Source organism: Oryx dammah, unplaced genomic scaffold (assembly GCF_014754425.2).
Source record: "Oryx dammah isolate SB20612 unplaced genomic scaffold, SCBI_Odam_1.1 HiC_scaffold_13, whole genome shotgun sequence".
In the NCBI taxonomy this organism is placed as follows: domain Eukaryota; kingdom Metazoa; phylum Chordata; class Mammalia; order Artiodactyla; family Bovidae; genus Oryx; species Oryx dammah.
Genome location: NW_024070197.1, coordinates 54,195,773 through 54,210,893, shown reverse-complemented (window position 1 = coordinate 54,210,893; position 15,121 = coordinate 54,195,773). Strand labels below are relative to the sequence as shown.

The following is a 15,121-nucleotide window of genomic DNA, read 5'->3' as shown; positions in this document are numbered from 1 at the left end:
GGGGCTTTCCCTGAGCCCCGGGTCAGGGGAGCTGGCTGATCTCACCCAGCGACCTGGGCCGGGGCCCAACATCTCCTCCCAGGACACCTCTCCAGGCCCCCTTCTGTTACCTGCTAGGGCGCCATGCCTGGCTGCCCAGCTACAGAAAGGGGTTTGTCTGCCCTCCTCGCGGGGGGCTGGAGATTCATGTAGGCAAAGGCCCAGGAGCTTCACCGGGTGGCTCTCCAGACTAATGAGCCCTCAAATCACCTGGAGGTGGGTTAAGATGTCAGCGCCGACCCGCCCATCCTGGATGGAGCCGAGATCCCACACTGCTCACCAGCTCTGGGGAGCTGCGTGCTGGGGGTCCCTAGACCACATTTTGAGTAGAGGCCACCTCTCCAACCTGATACAGTCAGCTTAGATACAGGCAGAATACTGGAAACGGTTCCAATCTGGAAAACATGGGCCCATGAAGGTCAGGTCTTGAATTCAGAGGTGAACTGGCACTCAGACTCAAATCCCCTCGAGAGTGTGTTAAATCACAGACCGTGGGGTCCCTCCATGGCGCTGCTGACTCGCGCGTCCGGAGGCCCTTCCTGGGACTGCTGCTTTAAGTTAAACATCTTCAGCACCTCCTTCAAGTCCAAGTGTCTGCGGAGACCAGCACCAAAGGCATGTCTCGCATGGGCTCGAGCCCACGACGGTGACCCCTCGCTGCAGCGGCGTCGCTCAGTCTGCTGAGTGGAGGGTGAGTCTGCAGGTGCCAGGGGATGGGAGCCAGAGCCGGCCGGCATCTGAGCCCGTAGAGCGGTGGCCCCCACGTGAGCAGACTCACCGGGACCCGGGCCTTGCAGGGCGTGCTGGACGGCTCCCGGAGTCCTCTCGCCCAACCCCGAGGGCTGTCACCATGGTCTGTACAGAGCAGGGCTCCCCCGAGGTGGGGCAAGTGGCTCGGAATCAGCCATGAGTGTCCCCTCAAAGCCAACAGTGTCACACTGCCACCCCCTCGTCCCTGTCTGGATTCCACAGGTGCCCGAATGGGAATGGATGAGCAAGGGCGAGGATGAATGGGAGAGTGGTGGGGAGAGGGGGAGAGGCTGGGGTGCCCAGTCCGTCCAAAAATCACATGGCTCAGCCCTCCCCCACCGCAACCCCAGGCAGTGAAGATTAAGGGCCCTCACAGCGGCCTGGCTTTGTACTCCTTACTTAATCTGGGCTCTGGGCTCCAGGGCACTTCCCTGTCCTGCCTGGGTCCCTCATTAGCTGCCCATTAATGTGCATGACTTAGAAATTGGTCACTGGGTTGTGAAATTCCACTCAATGGGGAAAGCCTCTTAATTCTGAAGGGCTTTGATATGCCCTCTGCAGAATCCCAAGGCTTCGTGATCTTTCCCGGGGAGGAGAGGCGCCCCTGGGCCCGTCTGTGTGGGTGGGCGGCTCTGGTGGCACATGGGGCTCAGCCCAGCACCCCGCACATGGCCCCACATTGCCCCCCAGGGGAGTACCTGGCCAGGGACTTGCCCGGGTCCCTCCTTCCCATCTCCACAGGTACTGGTCACCTGGGAGGTTGCGAACTTCAGGGAGAAAGTGACTTCAGCTCATTTCCATGAACTTTTGTGCTCATACCCTTCAGAAAGTTCTGGAAGACAGATGGGCAGGTCTCAGGAACCTAAGGGCCTGGGGCTGTGATCCACGCCTCACAGAGGTCACCTGCAGAGTGGTGGGAACAGCCCCACCTATCCTGAAAACAGGGACACAGGAGAGGGCAGAGGGCAGAGAGACAAGGCTGACAGAAGCAGAGGGGGGACTGCTGCACACTGGAGGTGAGGAGGGGGCGGCTCGAGAAGCTGGGACAGGCCAGGAAGCCGATTCTACCCTGGAGCCCTCCTAGGGAAGCAGCTGCATTTTAGCTCCATGAAGCTGATCTGGACTTACAACCTCCAGGACTGCAGGGAATAAACGTGCTGTCTCAGTGCTTCCTGATAACTTGTGGCAGCAGCAGCGGGAAATAGACACACCCAGCACGAGTCCTGAGGCTCGGCACCTCTCAGGGCTGGAGGCCCGCGGTCCACCCCCAACCCCGGCTCTGGGCCTTGTCTAAGTAGCAGGTCAGAGACAGCGGGGCTTCCAGGCGACACTCGGCCCAGAGCACAGGCCTCGCTCTCCCCTCCCGCTATGAAAGGGATAGACCCCTGACTTACAATCTGGAGGCTCGCTCTGGCTAAAGGAAAACCGCGCTTTGGCATTCGAAAGTGAGAAAGTATCTTCAAACAGCCTTAATATTGACCTTCCTCCACCCACCACATCCATAAGAAGAGTCCCCAGGTGTCAGCAGCCAGACCTGAGGCTGAGTCACAGGGCAGTGGGCAGGTGCCCAGCCCTCAGTTCAGTTCAGTCGCTCAGTCATGTCCAACTCTTTGCGACCCCATGGACGGCAGCACGCCAGGCCTCCCTGTCCATCACCAACTCCCAGAGTTGACTCAGACTCATGTCCATTGAGTTGGTGATGCCATCCAACCATCTCATCCTCTGTCATCCCCTTCTCCTGCCTTCAGTCTTTCCCAGCATCAGAGTCTTTTCCAATGAGTCAGTTTTTCGCATCAGGTGGTGGCCAAAGTATTGCCATTTCAGTTTCAGCATCAGTCCTTCCAATGAATATTCAGGACTGGTTTCTTTTAGGATTCACTGGGTTGATCTCCTTGCAGTCCAAGGGACTCTCAGGAGTCTTCTCCAACACCACAGTTCAAAAGCATCAATTCTTTGGCGCTCAGCTTTCTTTATAGTCCAGCTCTCACATCCATACATGACAGCTGGAAAAAATTAGCTTTGACTAGATGGACATTTGTTGGCAAAGTAATGTCTCTGCTTTTTAATATGCTATCTAGGTTGGTCATAGTTTTTCTTCCAAGGAGAAATTTCCAATTTCATGACTGAAATTAAGAGATTTCAGATTTACTTTCAAGATTTTGGAGTCCAAAAATATAAAGTCTATCACTGTTTCCATTGTTTCTGCATCTATTTGCCGTGAAGTGATGGGACCAGATGCCATGATCTTAGTTTTCTGAATGCTGAGTTTAAGCCAGTTTTTTCACTCTCCTCTTTCACTTGTATCAAGAGGCTCTTTAGTTCTTCTTCACTCTTTCTACTGTAAGGGTGCTGTCATCTGTGTATCTTAGGTTATTGATTATTTCTCCCAGCAATCTTGATTCCAGCTTGTGCTTCATCCAGCCTGGCATTTTGCATGATGTACTCTGCATATAAGTTAAATGAGCAGGGTGACAATATACAGCCTTGACGTACTCCTTTCCCAATTTGGAACCAGTCTCTTGTTCCATGTGGAACAGTTCTAATTGTTGCTTCTTGACCTGCACACAGATTTCTCAGGAGGCAGGTCAGGTGATCTGATATTCCCATCTCTTGAAGAATTTTCCAGTTTGTTGTGATCCACACAGTCAAAGGCTTTGGCATAGTCAATAAAGCAGAAGTAGGTTTTCTGTAACTCTCGTTTTTTTGATGATCCAATGGATGTTGGTAATTTGATCTCTGGTTCTTCTGCCCTTTCTAAATCCCGCTTGAACATCTGAAGCCTGGCTTGGAGAATTTTGAGCATTATTTTGCTAGTGTGTGAGATGAGTGCAATTGTGAGGTAGTTTGAACATTCTTTGGCATTGCTTTTCTTTGGGATTGGAATTAAAACTGACCTTTTCCAGTCCTGTGGCCACTGACAAGTTTTCCAAATTTGTTGGCATATTGGGTGCAGCACTTTAACAGCACCATGTTTTAGGATTTGAAATAGCTCAACTGGAATTCCATCACCTCCACTAGCTTTGTTCATAGTGATGCTTTCTAAGGCCCACTTGACTTTACATTCCAAGATGTCTGGCTCTAGGTGAGTGATCACACCACCTTGGTCAGACATGGACATATGTCTGTGTCCCTGTTTACCTTAGGGAGCCTTTAAAGCAGATTTCTAGGCTCTTCCCCAGGAGCATATGATTCAGTAGGTCTAGAGCAAGGTACAGTGATCTCTGCATGCACTGTCCTCATGTTACCAGCAAATTAAACCAACATCCAATTATAGTAACATCCTCTTAATGGCACCACCCATTGGGGAAAAAAAATCGAGTTTTTTCCTCTGGAAACTTCTTCTTACTCTACATGTGACAGTCCTTAACTCACTTCATCTTGGAGTAGCATGATGAAGTAGCACCCCAAGTATTACCAGCAAGCAGGCAGCCTTCCCACCATCAGAAGCAATCTGGCACTGGGGGCTCAGAGCTCAGGCCTAGGCCAGATCTGGGTTGGAAGTCTGGCCCCCCTCAGCTGAGAAATGGTGGTTGGGGTATCACAGGATGACTGAGACTACCCCCCCAGCCCGGGCCCCTTAATGCATGCAAAACATCCCCAAGGCTAGGCCAGCGGTGTGCTCAGCAGAGGCAGCACCACTGTTCCAGGTGGGCTCACTGAGCACAGCCTTGTTCTGGTGGGAGGTCCTCAGGGTCCTTGTGGCCGGGCACCAGAGGCTAGGTGTGTGCAGGGAAGACCCCAGACCGGTGTGCCAACACAGGGAAGGGCTGAGGGTGGGAAGACTAACCAGCAGGGCTAAGGAAACCCTGCTCACCCCACTTCTGGCCCCTCTCCACAATCAGGATACTGCCTGGCTGGGTGAGCATGGTTAGGGACCAGCTCTGGGGCCAACCTCCATGCTTAGCCCCTGGGAGACCCCAGGGCCCTCGAGGACTCCCAGGCCTATCTACAGTTGTGCTGGGGCAGCTGCCCCTGCTTTTGGTTTTTAAGACACGGAGCCATTGCCTAGAACAATGAGAGTCCACTCCAGGCAAACACGGGATTCTTTGAAGCAGTGAGTAGGCCTCGGGCACGTGTGTCACCAGGAAGAGACCCACCGTTAGCTACAGGACATAACTGAGCGCTGCCTCTGCGTCAGGCCCAGGGCTGGATGACGTCAGACAAGGCCCACTGGCTGGAAGTGGCCGGTCTGAGTCTACAGCCAGGGCCCTGGCACGTTCCTCCCAGGTGGGCCTGCTGCCCCACAGCCCCTGACAGGTCTCCCCCTAGGACAGGGAGGCACAGAGCAGGTGCCATCGAGTGGTCCTGAAGAGACTCTCCCCCCATCTGTGCACGCTCACCCTGCTGAAGCCCCCTCTCCAGCTCCGTTCTCCAGGCTCCTTCGCCTGTAATGTCCACATTCTTAGGGGCGGGAGGAACTGGGGGAATGGAAGAGCTCTGCAGGGCCCTCAGCAACGCCTCTAAGTCCTCAAAGCAACAGCAGCCACACAACATGGTTCAAAGCTGCCAGGTCACCACCGTGACCTGCCACGGGTGACACATGGCAGGGAGAGTTGGGCGTTGGCAGCTCCTTCCTCATCCCTCGTCTGGGGTCCCTCTCTCCCCAGGACCTCACCCGTGCCTTGACCCCACGCGGCCTCTGCCCTTTCCCATCAGTCTGTCCTCACCTGTCAGCTGAAAGCTGATGTCTCGGCCAGCTGAAGAACAGAAAACAGACTATACAGGCAGCGGTTAAAAATTAACAGGCTGCCCTGGATGAGGCGATGGTTTCTTAGAAATCGACCCTGACAGATAAAATAAACTTCATCAAAATGAAAAACTCAGGCCCGAAAGGATACCATTAGGAAAGTAAAAAGATAACTGACAGAATGAGAGAAACTATTTTCAAGTCATGTATCTCATAAGGGACTTTCATCTGAAACATATAAAGAACTCTTACAAGTCAACGATAAAGACAACTCAAAAAATGAAACTGAACGGACATTTCTCCAAAGACAGAAAAATGGCCAATGAACACATGAAAAAATGCTCAACAACACTAATCTTTAAGTGCAAATCAAACCACAGTGAGACATCAGTTCACATCCCCTAGGATGCAGCTGTCAAAAAGATGGGTAATAGCACATGTTGGAGAGAAGGTAAAGCTGTGACCCTCACCCACTGATGGCAGAAACTACTGATAAAACAGTGAAACTTTGGAAAGAGGGCTTGGTGGTTCCTCAAAAAATGAAGCATAAAGATACAGGATTTTACTCTTAGGTGTCATCCCAACAGAAATGGAAACTTATGTCCACACCAAAAATGGTACCCGCATGGTCAAAGCAAGACTGTTCACAACAGATAAAAAGTGGAAGCAGCTCAGAGGTCCATCAAGTGGGGATAAACTAAGACCTGTCCAATGACAGTGTTACTGAGGTCTAGAAAGGAGTGAAGTACTGAGCCAGCCATGACATGGACAGACCACTAAAACACGCTCTGTGGAAGCAGCTAGTCCCCAAAGGCCATGTATTACATGATGCTGCTTACATGCAATGTTCAGAACAGGCGAATTCATAGAGACAGCACATCAGAGCCAGCCTGGGGCAGTGGGGGAGAGGACAGAGGCTGACTTGCTACTGTGTACGAGGTTTCTTTTGGAGGTGATGAAAATGTTCTGGAATTACAGCAATGATGGTGTACAAACTTGTGAATATACTAAAACCCACAGAACTGTACACTTTTAAACAGAGAATTTTGTAGTAGTGAATTATATCTCAAGAAAAATTCAATAGGCTGATTCAGAACCCACTCCAGGTTGTCACTAGGAGAAAGGAACAGGTGGGCAAGGGACCACTTACACATCGCTTCTTAGCTTCATGCATGCATGCATGCATGCATGCATGTTCAGTCATGTCCGACCCTGCAACCCCATAGACTGCAGCCCGCCAGGCCCCTCTGTGTATGGGACTTCCCAGGCAAGAAGATTGGAGTGGGTTGCCATTCCTTCCCTCCATGGGATCTTCCCAACCCAGGGATCAAACCCATGTCTCCTGCATTGGTAGGCAGATGCTTTACCACTGAGCCACATGGGAAGCCCCTTAGCTTCATACAGGTAATGCATATTTATTGAAAATTTTCTTCACCGACAATGGTGAAATCAAGACCCAAATTACAAAACATGATGGCAGTTGATACTTATAAAAATAAAGCGAAGGGCTATGTTTCACAGATTTGTGCAAGTTTCTTTCAAATCTCAGTCTGTCCTTTCATCAAAAAGGAGATCGCAGCATCTGTGTTAGTCCTCATGATGAAATAGTAAAAAACTGCATTCCATTGACAAAAAAAATAGCTTTGCTTCCAAACAGCACAAGTCTTTAAAGTGACTTTTCCCCAACAATAAATATAGAAAATAGCCTTTATGGAGCACGTCTGGCTTGGTCAGAGCTGCTTCCTCCCCGATAGCCTTTAGACGTCGTCTTAGTCTTTGGTGCATGGGCGGCCGGCGAGATCTGACTCCAGGCTGCCCTTCGGGGCCCTCCAGTGGCCCCAGCCCCGTGCAGCACAGGCTCTCAGCTACTGCAAACGCCCAGCTGAAGGCTTGAGCCCTTTCGAGCCGGGGCCCCTCAGACCCCACGGCTCCACCTACCCCGTGGCTGCCCGTGAAGGCGCTCCCCGGCTCTCACGGCCGGCCGGGTGGACATCACACCGAGGGGGCCTTTGGCGGGTGAACCTGCTGCACGAGCTGTGGGCGTTTCACCCTGGGCTTCCTCCGCTTCGGCCTGCTCTTGGCCTTGTTGATCTGCACCACGAAGAAGGCCAAGACCACCATGGCTCCCAGGAAGGCGAAAACGGGAATGGTCTGGCCCACCTCCTGGTTGTAGCGGCCGGGCATGATCCCTGCACGACAGTGGGAAGATGGTCAGTCTGACGGCTGCAACCAGCTGGGCTCGTAGTGACCCAGACAAAGGAGGAGAGAAAAGTGCAGGCCAGCAGGGAGGTGAGGACAGCTGGCCTCACCACAGCGAAGGCCTCTGACAGGTGAGACTTGTGGTGGGCACCTGAGCGTGGCCGCTGGTGGACCCTGGGGTTCGTGCTGCCATCAGCTCTGTAAATGGACAACGCCAGGGTTCCAGAACACAGGGCTGGACCACATGGGACAGGGTACCCCTTCCTGATCCCTGGAGTTTTTCTGGGCAATTCCTAGAACCAGGAGAAATGCCCCCAGGAAGCTATAAAGTCATGTAAGAGCATAGGGATTTCCAGAGCAGAAGAGGGGCCCACACTCTGCCAGAATGACTTGATTCCATCGTCCCAGATAAAGGACTACCTTCCCCCAACAGCCTAGGCAGGCCAAAGCCATTATCAGGGTTGGGGGTGAGGGAGGGACATCTGATGTCACTTGGGGGAAGGGACACCCCCAAAATTAACTGGGCATCCCAGGTTAGGGAAGTCCCATCCCAGGTGGGCTGGGGCAGAGAATTGGTGGAGATGTCTGGGTTGAGGGTTCAGAGTCAGGCTGTGACAGACGAACATCATAAAATAAATTCAGATTTGAAAATTCAGATAGGATTTTCTAAGAGGCCACAGTGTGTTGATCCTTTAGGTCTGCTCTGGCCTTGTGATTTGTACCAGGAAGAAAGCCTGCACCACCGCTGCTCCCAGGAAGGCAAAGACAGGAACAGCCTGGCCCACCTCCTGGGCAAAAGGGAGAGGATCTTTTGAATAAACCATAGGATGACTCAGCCCCACAATAAAGCACCTAGAACTGACCTCCAGGAATGTCCCAGGCTCCACTCTCTCCAGGAGACAAGGGCCTCACTTGAGGGCGATTCGATCGGAAGTTGGGCAATACCACTTTGTCCAGGTCAATGGAGAGTAACTTCTGGTGTTTCCAAAGGTTACTTCAGGAAAACAGATTCAAACAAAATAAACATAAGCAACTGTACTGGCCCCAGGCAACTTAGCCAATTCCTAAGAAACAGAAAGTGATTTAAACAGAAACGTGAACTGACGTCCCATCTATGTCTATTTAAACACAACTGCAGACAACTGAGGGGCACTTCCAGGCCCCCAGACGTGGACGTCAGATTGAGACTTTATACACGAGATGCTTCTAGAGGGTCTGTAACACCACCAATGCGAGACTGTCTTGGCTTCAACCAGGCATGACCCAGCAGAAAACGAGGAAACTACACGTGACCTCTGAAGGAGCTGGTGGACAGAGGCAGTGGACACAGCCCAGCTGGAAGGACCAGTCTCTGCCATGGGACAGCAGAGCCGTGGGCACCTACTGTGATGTGGCAAAGGGGGGCAGACCTGGCGCTGGGAGCCAGCTGTCACCTTTGTCCTCAAGGACACCACTTGCAGGAGGGAGAACGAGGCAGACACACAAGTAACCAAGCAGTGGACAGAAACACGGGAATAAAGGAGTGGGCATGGGCCTTGCCTGAGGGCTCAGGATGATGAAGGGAACACATGTGCTTTGCAAAATGCACTGGACTCGTTTCGACTGCATCATTACTCTCAGTACTAACTCTGAGATTGGAAGCACATGTAACTGAGGAAGAGAGGCTGGTACACAGCCAAGAGCAGCGTGGGAAGACACAGAGATGAGAGCAAAGAGTGCAGACGGAAAATCTGAAGACCATTCTGGCTAAAACAAGGGAAGAGAATGAAATATGCTTGCAATTATGAATTCCCCATTCTGCTTCTTATTCGTGTGGACCTTGCTGGCCCATCTCTTACTTTGGCCAAGTGAGAGCAGAGAGCCGAGTTCTAGCAGCACTCAAGAGGAGGTCAGTGGGCAGCCAGGAGATGCCAGCTCCGTAAAGAGGCTTTCTGATAAGCTGCTATCGGGCACTTCCAGCTGGACAACTGCTTGGACTATAACCTGCTCTATTTTGTATGATTTCACTTTGCTTTTCAGTTTAATCAGTCTGGAAATTAAACTGACAATGCTAAATTACGGAATCGATGTATTTAAGCTTTATAACCCTGCAGGTGAATATACATGGGGATGTCTTTTAATGCTCACAGTGCTCTCCTGTTCTGGAATTTAATTACCCCCCCCAGTGACCCCTTCTTGCTGAGCAGTCGGGGTGACAGAGCTTCACACTATCATTTGAGAATTCCACAATGTCCTGATGGGAGGACAGGTTAGCCTCGTGTGGGGCTCCTCGTAGGTCTGCCCTACAGCCACTCGTAGTATGGACGCCCGACGCCCGGGAACAACACCGGAAACCGCGTGCCGGTTTCAAGGACGGAGTGAACACCTGCACTCAGCACTAGGCTGACAGACCCTGACCTTTCCAGGGCTGACTGGGGCACTCTGACATTGTTTTGCATCTCCTCAGAGATTCAGAATCTAGACCCAGATCTAGGTCGCTGAGGACGGAGAACAATTTCCAGCAAGAAGTGAGATAAAAGTGGGGTCTGGTGGGTGTTTTAGGAAGAAGGAATTCCAGAGAGCGACAGTGAAAATAAAACTCTAGGGGCTGCACAGCAGCAGCACCCTGATGGGCCAGGCTGGTACGTGACGGGCTGTCTGATGGACACACAGATATAGAACACTGTCACCTGTTCTCAGAGCCCCGAGCAGTACCATGGAGAAGAAGTGGGTTTCAAGAACCTTTGCTGACAGTGACTGTCCACTGAGTGTGAACTGCTGACAACAGCTGGAATTAAAGTCTGGTTTGAATGTCTGGATAATGATAGGTTATAAATAAATGAGATATAAAAATGGAATCTTATCAGAAAATTTTAAATGATGGCATGTTAACTGGAATGGAAAAGTACTCAGTAATTAAAGTTTCAGGAAGAAACTGCTGACGAGGAGACGACGTGATGAATCTCCAATGCCGTTTCCTATTGAGCATGTTCTAAACATGACATGGTGAGCGAGAGGTATACTCAGGGCTTCTGTTCATGACGACAGTCAAGCACAGAAGCTTCTGGGCCTTCTGCAGGCAGCTCCCTCCTCGTGGTTCACCGTGTAGATGGCAGTCCCCGTGCCCTGCCACACACACCCTAACACTGTACATGCTGAGACCCAAGCAAAGTGGGCAGCTGGTAGGGGAGAGAAGGCAGGAGCCCCCGGAGGGGAAATGGCCGCGCGTGTGGGGTGTGCTGCCCATGAGGGAGACAGTGGCTGGCAGCTGCTCAGAGGAGGAGGAGCCATGGCGGGGCGGGGGGTCTCCCACAGCCATGCCCCGAACATGGGGCCCTACATCACTGTACTAGGACTGCAATCCTCCTCGCCACAGCAGATCTCCTGCTGGGGCCAGAGATGCCAAAGAGAGAAACGGGAGAGGAGCGATCCAGAGAAAACAGGAACCAGTGGACTGAGCTGGCCCTTCTGCCTGAACAGAGACACAGCACAGGTCACTCAATTTTGGCTTCTAAAAGGAACTGACACAAACGAAGAGCTTGAGCTTGATAGCCAGATGGAGAAGCAGGCAGATAAGTGTCTGGGCCTGGCACAGGCTGAGGTCATTTTACCAGGGACAACACCCAGCATGGGGTGAGGGCATAAACGTGACTCCAGGTCGCCCCAGTGGGACACAGGAAGACTCCATCTGTATTCCAGAATCAACACCGCACACAGGCGCACTCAACTCCCAAATCTCCAGCTTAAGGAGTCAGAGCGACCCTTCCAGGGACATGACTGTCAGATCACAGCTTTTCAAGCAAAAACCAAGCAAACTTCACCAGAAGGCTAATTACCAGAGCTCTTTTTATGCATAATACCACTAGGGTGCGTGATTCTAAAGGTCAATACAGGGGCTCACTAATTTAAAAACCATCACAAATGACAAGCTAGATTTGATTATTCTATAATGATGTCAGTAAAATTCCATTCTCTCCTATTAAAAAAGAAGCAATGAATCATAAATCCAGCAGAAGAAGTGGAAAAGCACAGGAGACACCAACCTGGGAGCCGTCTCGTTTAAAGGCTGTGGCTTGGCCCATGACAGGTGTGGACAGGCTGGCAGCGCACGTGGCTCAGGGCCTCCGAGCCGGGCCTCCAGGACCTTGGAGTACCGGTGCAGGTGGTTCCCTGGGCAGCACCCGCCGACAGGCCATCGTTGTTAGGAGGCAGGGGAGAAAGAGACTTCGTTAGTCGTTGCTTCCTCTAAAGCGGCCACACTGCACGCACAGCAGCAGCCGGGCCCCTCATGCCCGTAATCACACATACGTGCCTACACTCCAGGAGTCTAACCTGTAGATACGCCTCACGGAAACAGCATCTCTTCAAATACTTAATGCTCAGGCCAAAAAGAAAATCTCCATTTTCAAAATTCCAAATTCCTTTTATTTCTCAGATTCATGCTGCCCCTTACTGTAGCCATTGCCCACACATGGCTACTGAACAACTGAGAGGCTAGGTACCACACATTTAAATAATAATATTCTGGGGACTGGGGCTGTACAGTTTTATCACAAGGAACTTCCCGTTTCTTTTTACTCCTTAAATGAGGCCAGTGGGAAGGTCAGAACTACACCGGCTCACACCATGCGTCCAAGGACAGTCTGGGGGAGGCGGAGCTCAGGCTGTGAAGGCTTGCAGACCGGGCTCCGCTGAGTGGCCCGCTGCTGGGGGACCTGGGCCCATCTCTTTCATGGACTTGGAAGAAGTATCTGCTTTCCAGGTTCTAAGAGGACTCAGAGAATAGTCCCTGTGAAGCCACCCTGGCCCAGCGCCTGGTACCTAGTGACTGTGCAGACCTGCTGACTACTCCTCTCCAGAGCCCCGAAGCCACGTCGTTTCAAGTGAGTCTGCACCCCAGAACCCCCACCTCCGAGGCCACTCACCTTCCATCCTCTCTGGGGCTGCCGAGCCTGCTCCACTGGGGGGGCGCTGCCGAGCCCCTGAGTGGCTGAGGCTGGGGGGCGTCACCCCATACGACGTGAACTGCAGGAGCGCATCCAGGAGCCAGAAGCAGTCTGCAGGGTAAACAACACACTGCTTAGGAAGTCGACAGTTTAAAGCAGCCTCTACAGGAAAACTAAAGTGAGCCCCGAACAATGGGGAAATAGGGCGGGAAAAGATCAGGTCCCAGCACGGCCTTGCTGAGACGCTCATGTCATCTTGGTCATCGGCTGCCCACAGGGCCTCCTTTCAAGGCCCCAGGCTCAGCCAGGCTGGCCCACAGGCTCGGGGCTGCACGCACTGCCCAGGCACCCCCCCGGCTCTGACGAGGACGGGTGGGGCCGCTACAGGGACAGCAGGGCCACATGGCAGCACGGGAACAAGTGCTGCTTCAGAACAGGGGGCCTGCCGAGGAGGGGAGAGTGAGGAGCTGACCCCGGCCAGCGCCCGCAGGCTGTCCTGGAGGAGGGGAGAGCCCAGATCTCAGGGCAGAGCCAGGACCACCACGTGTGTCCGGAGAGGTGGGCTCAAGGTCAGTGCAGGCGCAGTCTAATGGTTTGGGCTGCCCTGAGTTGGTGGCCCCAGCCACAGAGTAGGATGACAGTTCTCCTGGGGACGTCACTGCAAGTCCTGTGCCAGGCTGTGCTCAACAATCCCCTCATGGGGCCAAGTGGATGGACTTTCCTCTCCGAGACCGAGGAGCTGCACTGGCTAAACCTGGATCACTGCCCCCACCAGCTTCTCCCCGCAGCTGCCACTTCCCCCAAAACCAGCACAGACAGGAGGCGGCTCACAGAAAGGAGGGGATGGCAGGAAGCGCCTGTCCCCCAACGGAGCTCGAGTCAAGTGCTCACGGCCCCAAAAGCTCCTCCAGGTAGCCACAGGGAGTGTGGGACAGGACAGGCCCCCAACCACTGACAGGGCCAATAAAGACGCTTCCCAAGACCTCAGGTCTGCAACGACAGTCTCTACAGAAATAAAACATTAATCTTCTTTCAACTATAACTTTAACCTTCACTTTTGATTTTTATTAAAAAAAAAAAACAAAACAATATTCTAATGCTTTACGTGAAATGCTAGGAATGCAGTTACTTAACCTTCACATCACAGAGAGGGCACAGGGAGAGAGAGACAGGGGGAGAGGTGCACCCCAGGTAGGAGGCCAGCTATGCTCAGGCCACCTTGCCCCCTCCCATGAAACCTGGTCACCACCTGCCCATGAGGACACGCCTCCCCCTGCCCCCCTGCCCCCGAAGACCAGGTTCTGGTTCTGGTCTTGTTGTCTCCCCTCAGCAGAGACAGAACACTCACACCCATCCACCCCTCCTTTACAAAGCAAGAGAAAGACAAGTCTGTGTCCAAGCTCATCCTTCAAATGTGGACTCATCAAGAGATGCTGGAAAAGAGGGGTGCTAAAGAGGGGTTCTAAGGACTAGGTGCCCCCTCTCTGCCACCCCCACACCCAACAATGATACCACACACCCCTCACAACAGCCAAAACTCCCAGGTCTGGCATGAGGGCCAAGTGCTGAGCCTGCACGAAAGGGGTGGTCAGATGCAAGAGGGGACCTGCAGAGTAGTGCCAGAGACACAGATGCCAGAGAGGAAGTCAGAGAGGGCAGAGACAGGTAAACAGCCTCCCACCCACACATGGTGGGTTTGCCATCTGCCAGCCTCTCTGGAAGGCCACAAAGTTTTGTTTTGCTTATTAAACACGTCTGGCCCAAAATACCTATCGAAACATCCCGAGCAGCCTCTACCTGTTCATCAGCACCTCACGGGGGCCTGTTCGGGGACCAGGACAGAAAGTGGGAACGTCACGGCCACCGAGCCCACCCGCTCAGCAGCACCACTGCTCACCCTTCTGCCGGTGACTGTCGTCCAAGCAGTTGGAGTCTCCATACAGCACGACACGGCCGCCGCCCTCAGCTGGGAGCTGGTACAGCCCCAAAATGGGGACGTTTTCAACCACCACCGTTTCCTGCTTCAAGACCTCTAGTCCTGAAACAACACAACAAAACAGGAGTGAGAACTTCCGCGAGGAAATGAAGCACTTCCCACCTGTCCCTTAAGTTGACATTTAGTCCACATGACAAAAGAGAAGGAAAAAAAAAAAATCACAGTAAGATCTAACATGGAGTCACAACAGTGCAAACTTTTAGGAGAAGAAAACAATGTATAAAGTGCCACTAATTTGGGTTGTAGCAAAATTCGTGCCTATGTGTGTATGTATATTCCCATAATCCTCCTTTTCAATTTTCACCTGAAATGGTGATACATGGTATTCACAGCTTTAAAGGCATCACTTCTCTCTTTTCATGCCCCAAGCACAAATTTTTGTCCCTTATTATGCTAAGAGGCTATGTCTTCAGACTACATACACACAAGGGCCAGTGCCCCCTCAACACACAGGTACCTATGCACACAGTTATACACACTGATGCCCAGGCTTCATGTTTAGTAACAAAAGCTACGACAATGACA

General features: G+C 52.3%; 1 protein-coding gene across 2 annotated transcripts in view; it reads right to left on the bottom strand.

Annotated features, from left to right (window-relative positions):
* Nucleotides 1–6,866: 6,866 nt before the first annotated feature.
* The window catches only part of MBTPS1 (membrane bound transcription factor peptidase, site 1), a 45,222-nt gene continuing 36,967 nt past the window's right edge, over nucleotides 6,867–15,121 (bottom strand). For both annotated transcript variants that reach the window (XM_040253999.1, XM_040254000.1), the window contains 5 exons: nucleotides 14,498–14,638; nucleotides 12,580–12,711; nucleotides 11,698–11,824; nucleotides 8,539–8,669; nucleotides 6,867–7,665 (listed from right to left, as the gene is read on the bottom strand). In XM_040253999.1, coding sequence (XP_040109933.1) covers nucleotides 7,469–7,665; nucleotides 8,539–8,669; nucleotides 11,698–11,824; nucleotides 12,580–12,711; nucleotides 14,498–14,638 — 728 coding nt within the window. In that variant the 3' untranslated portion in view covers nucleotides 6,867–7,468. The remainder of the gene's footprint in view (nucleotides 7,666–8,538; nucleotides 8,670–11,697; nucleotides 11,825–12,579; nucleotides 12,712–14,497; nucleotides 14,639–15,121) is intronic.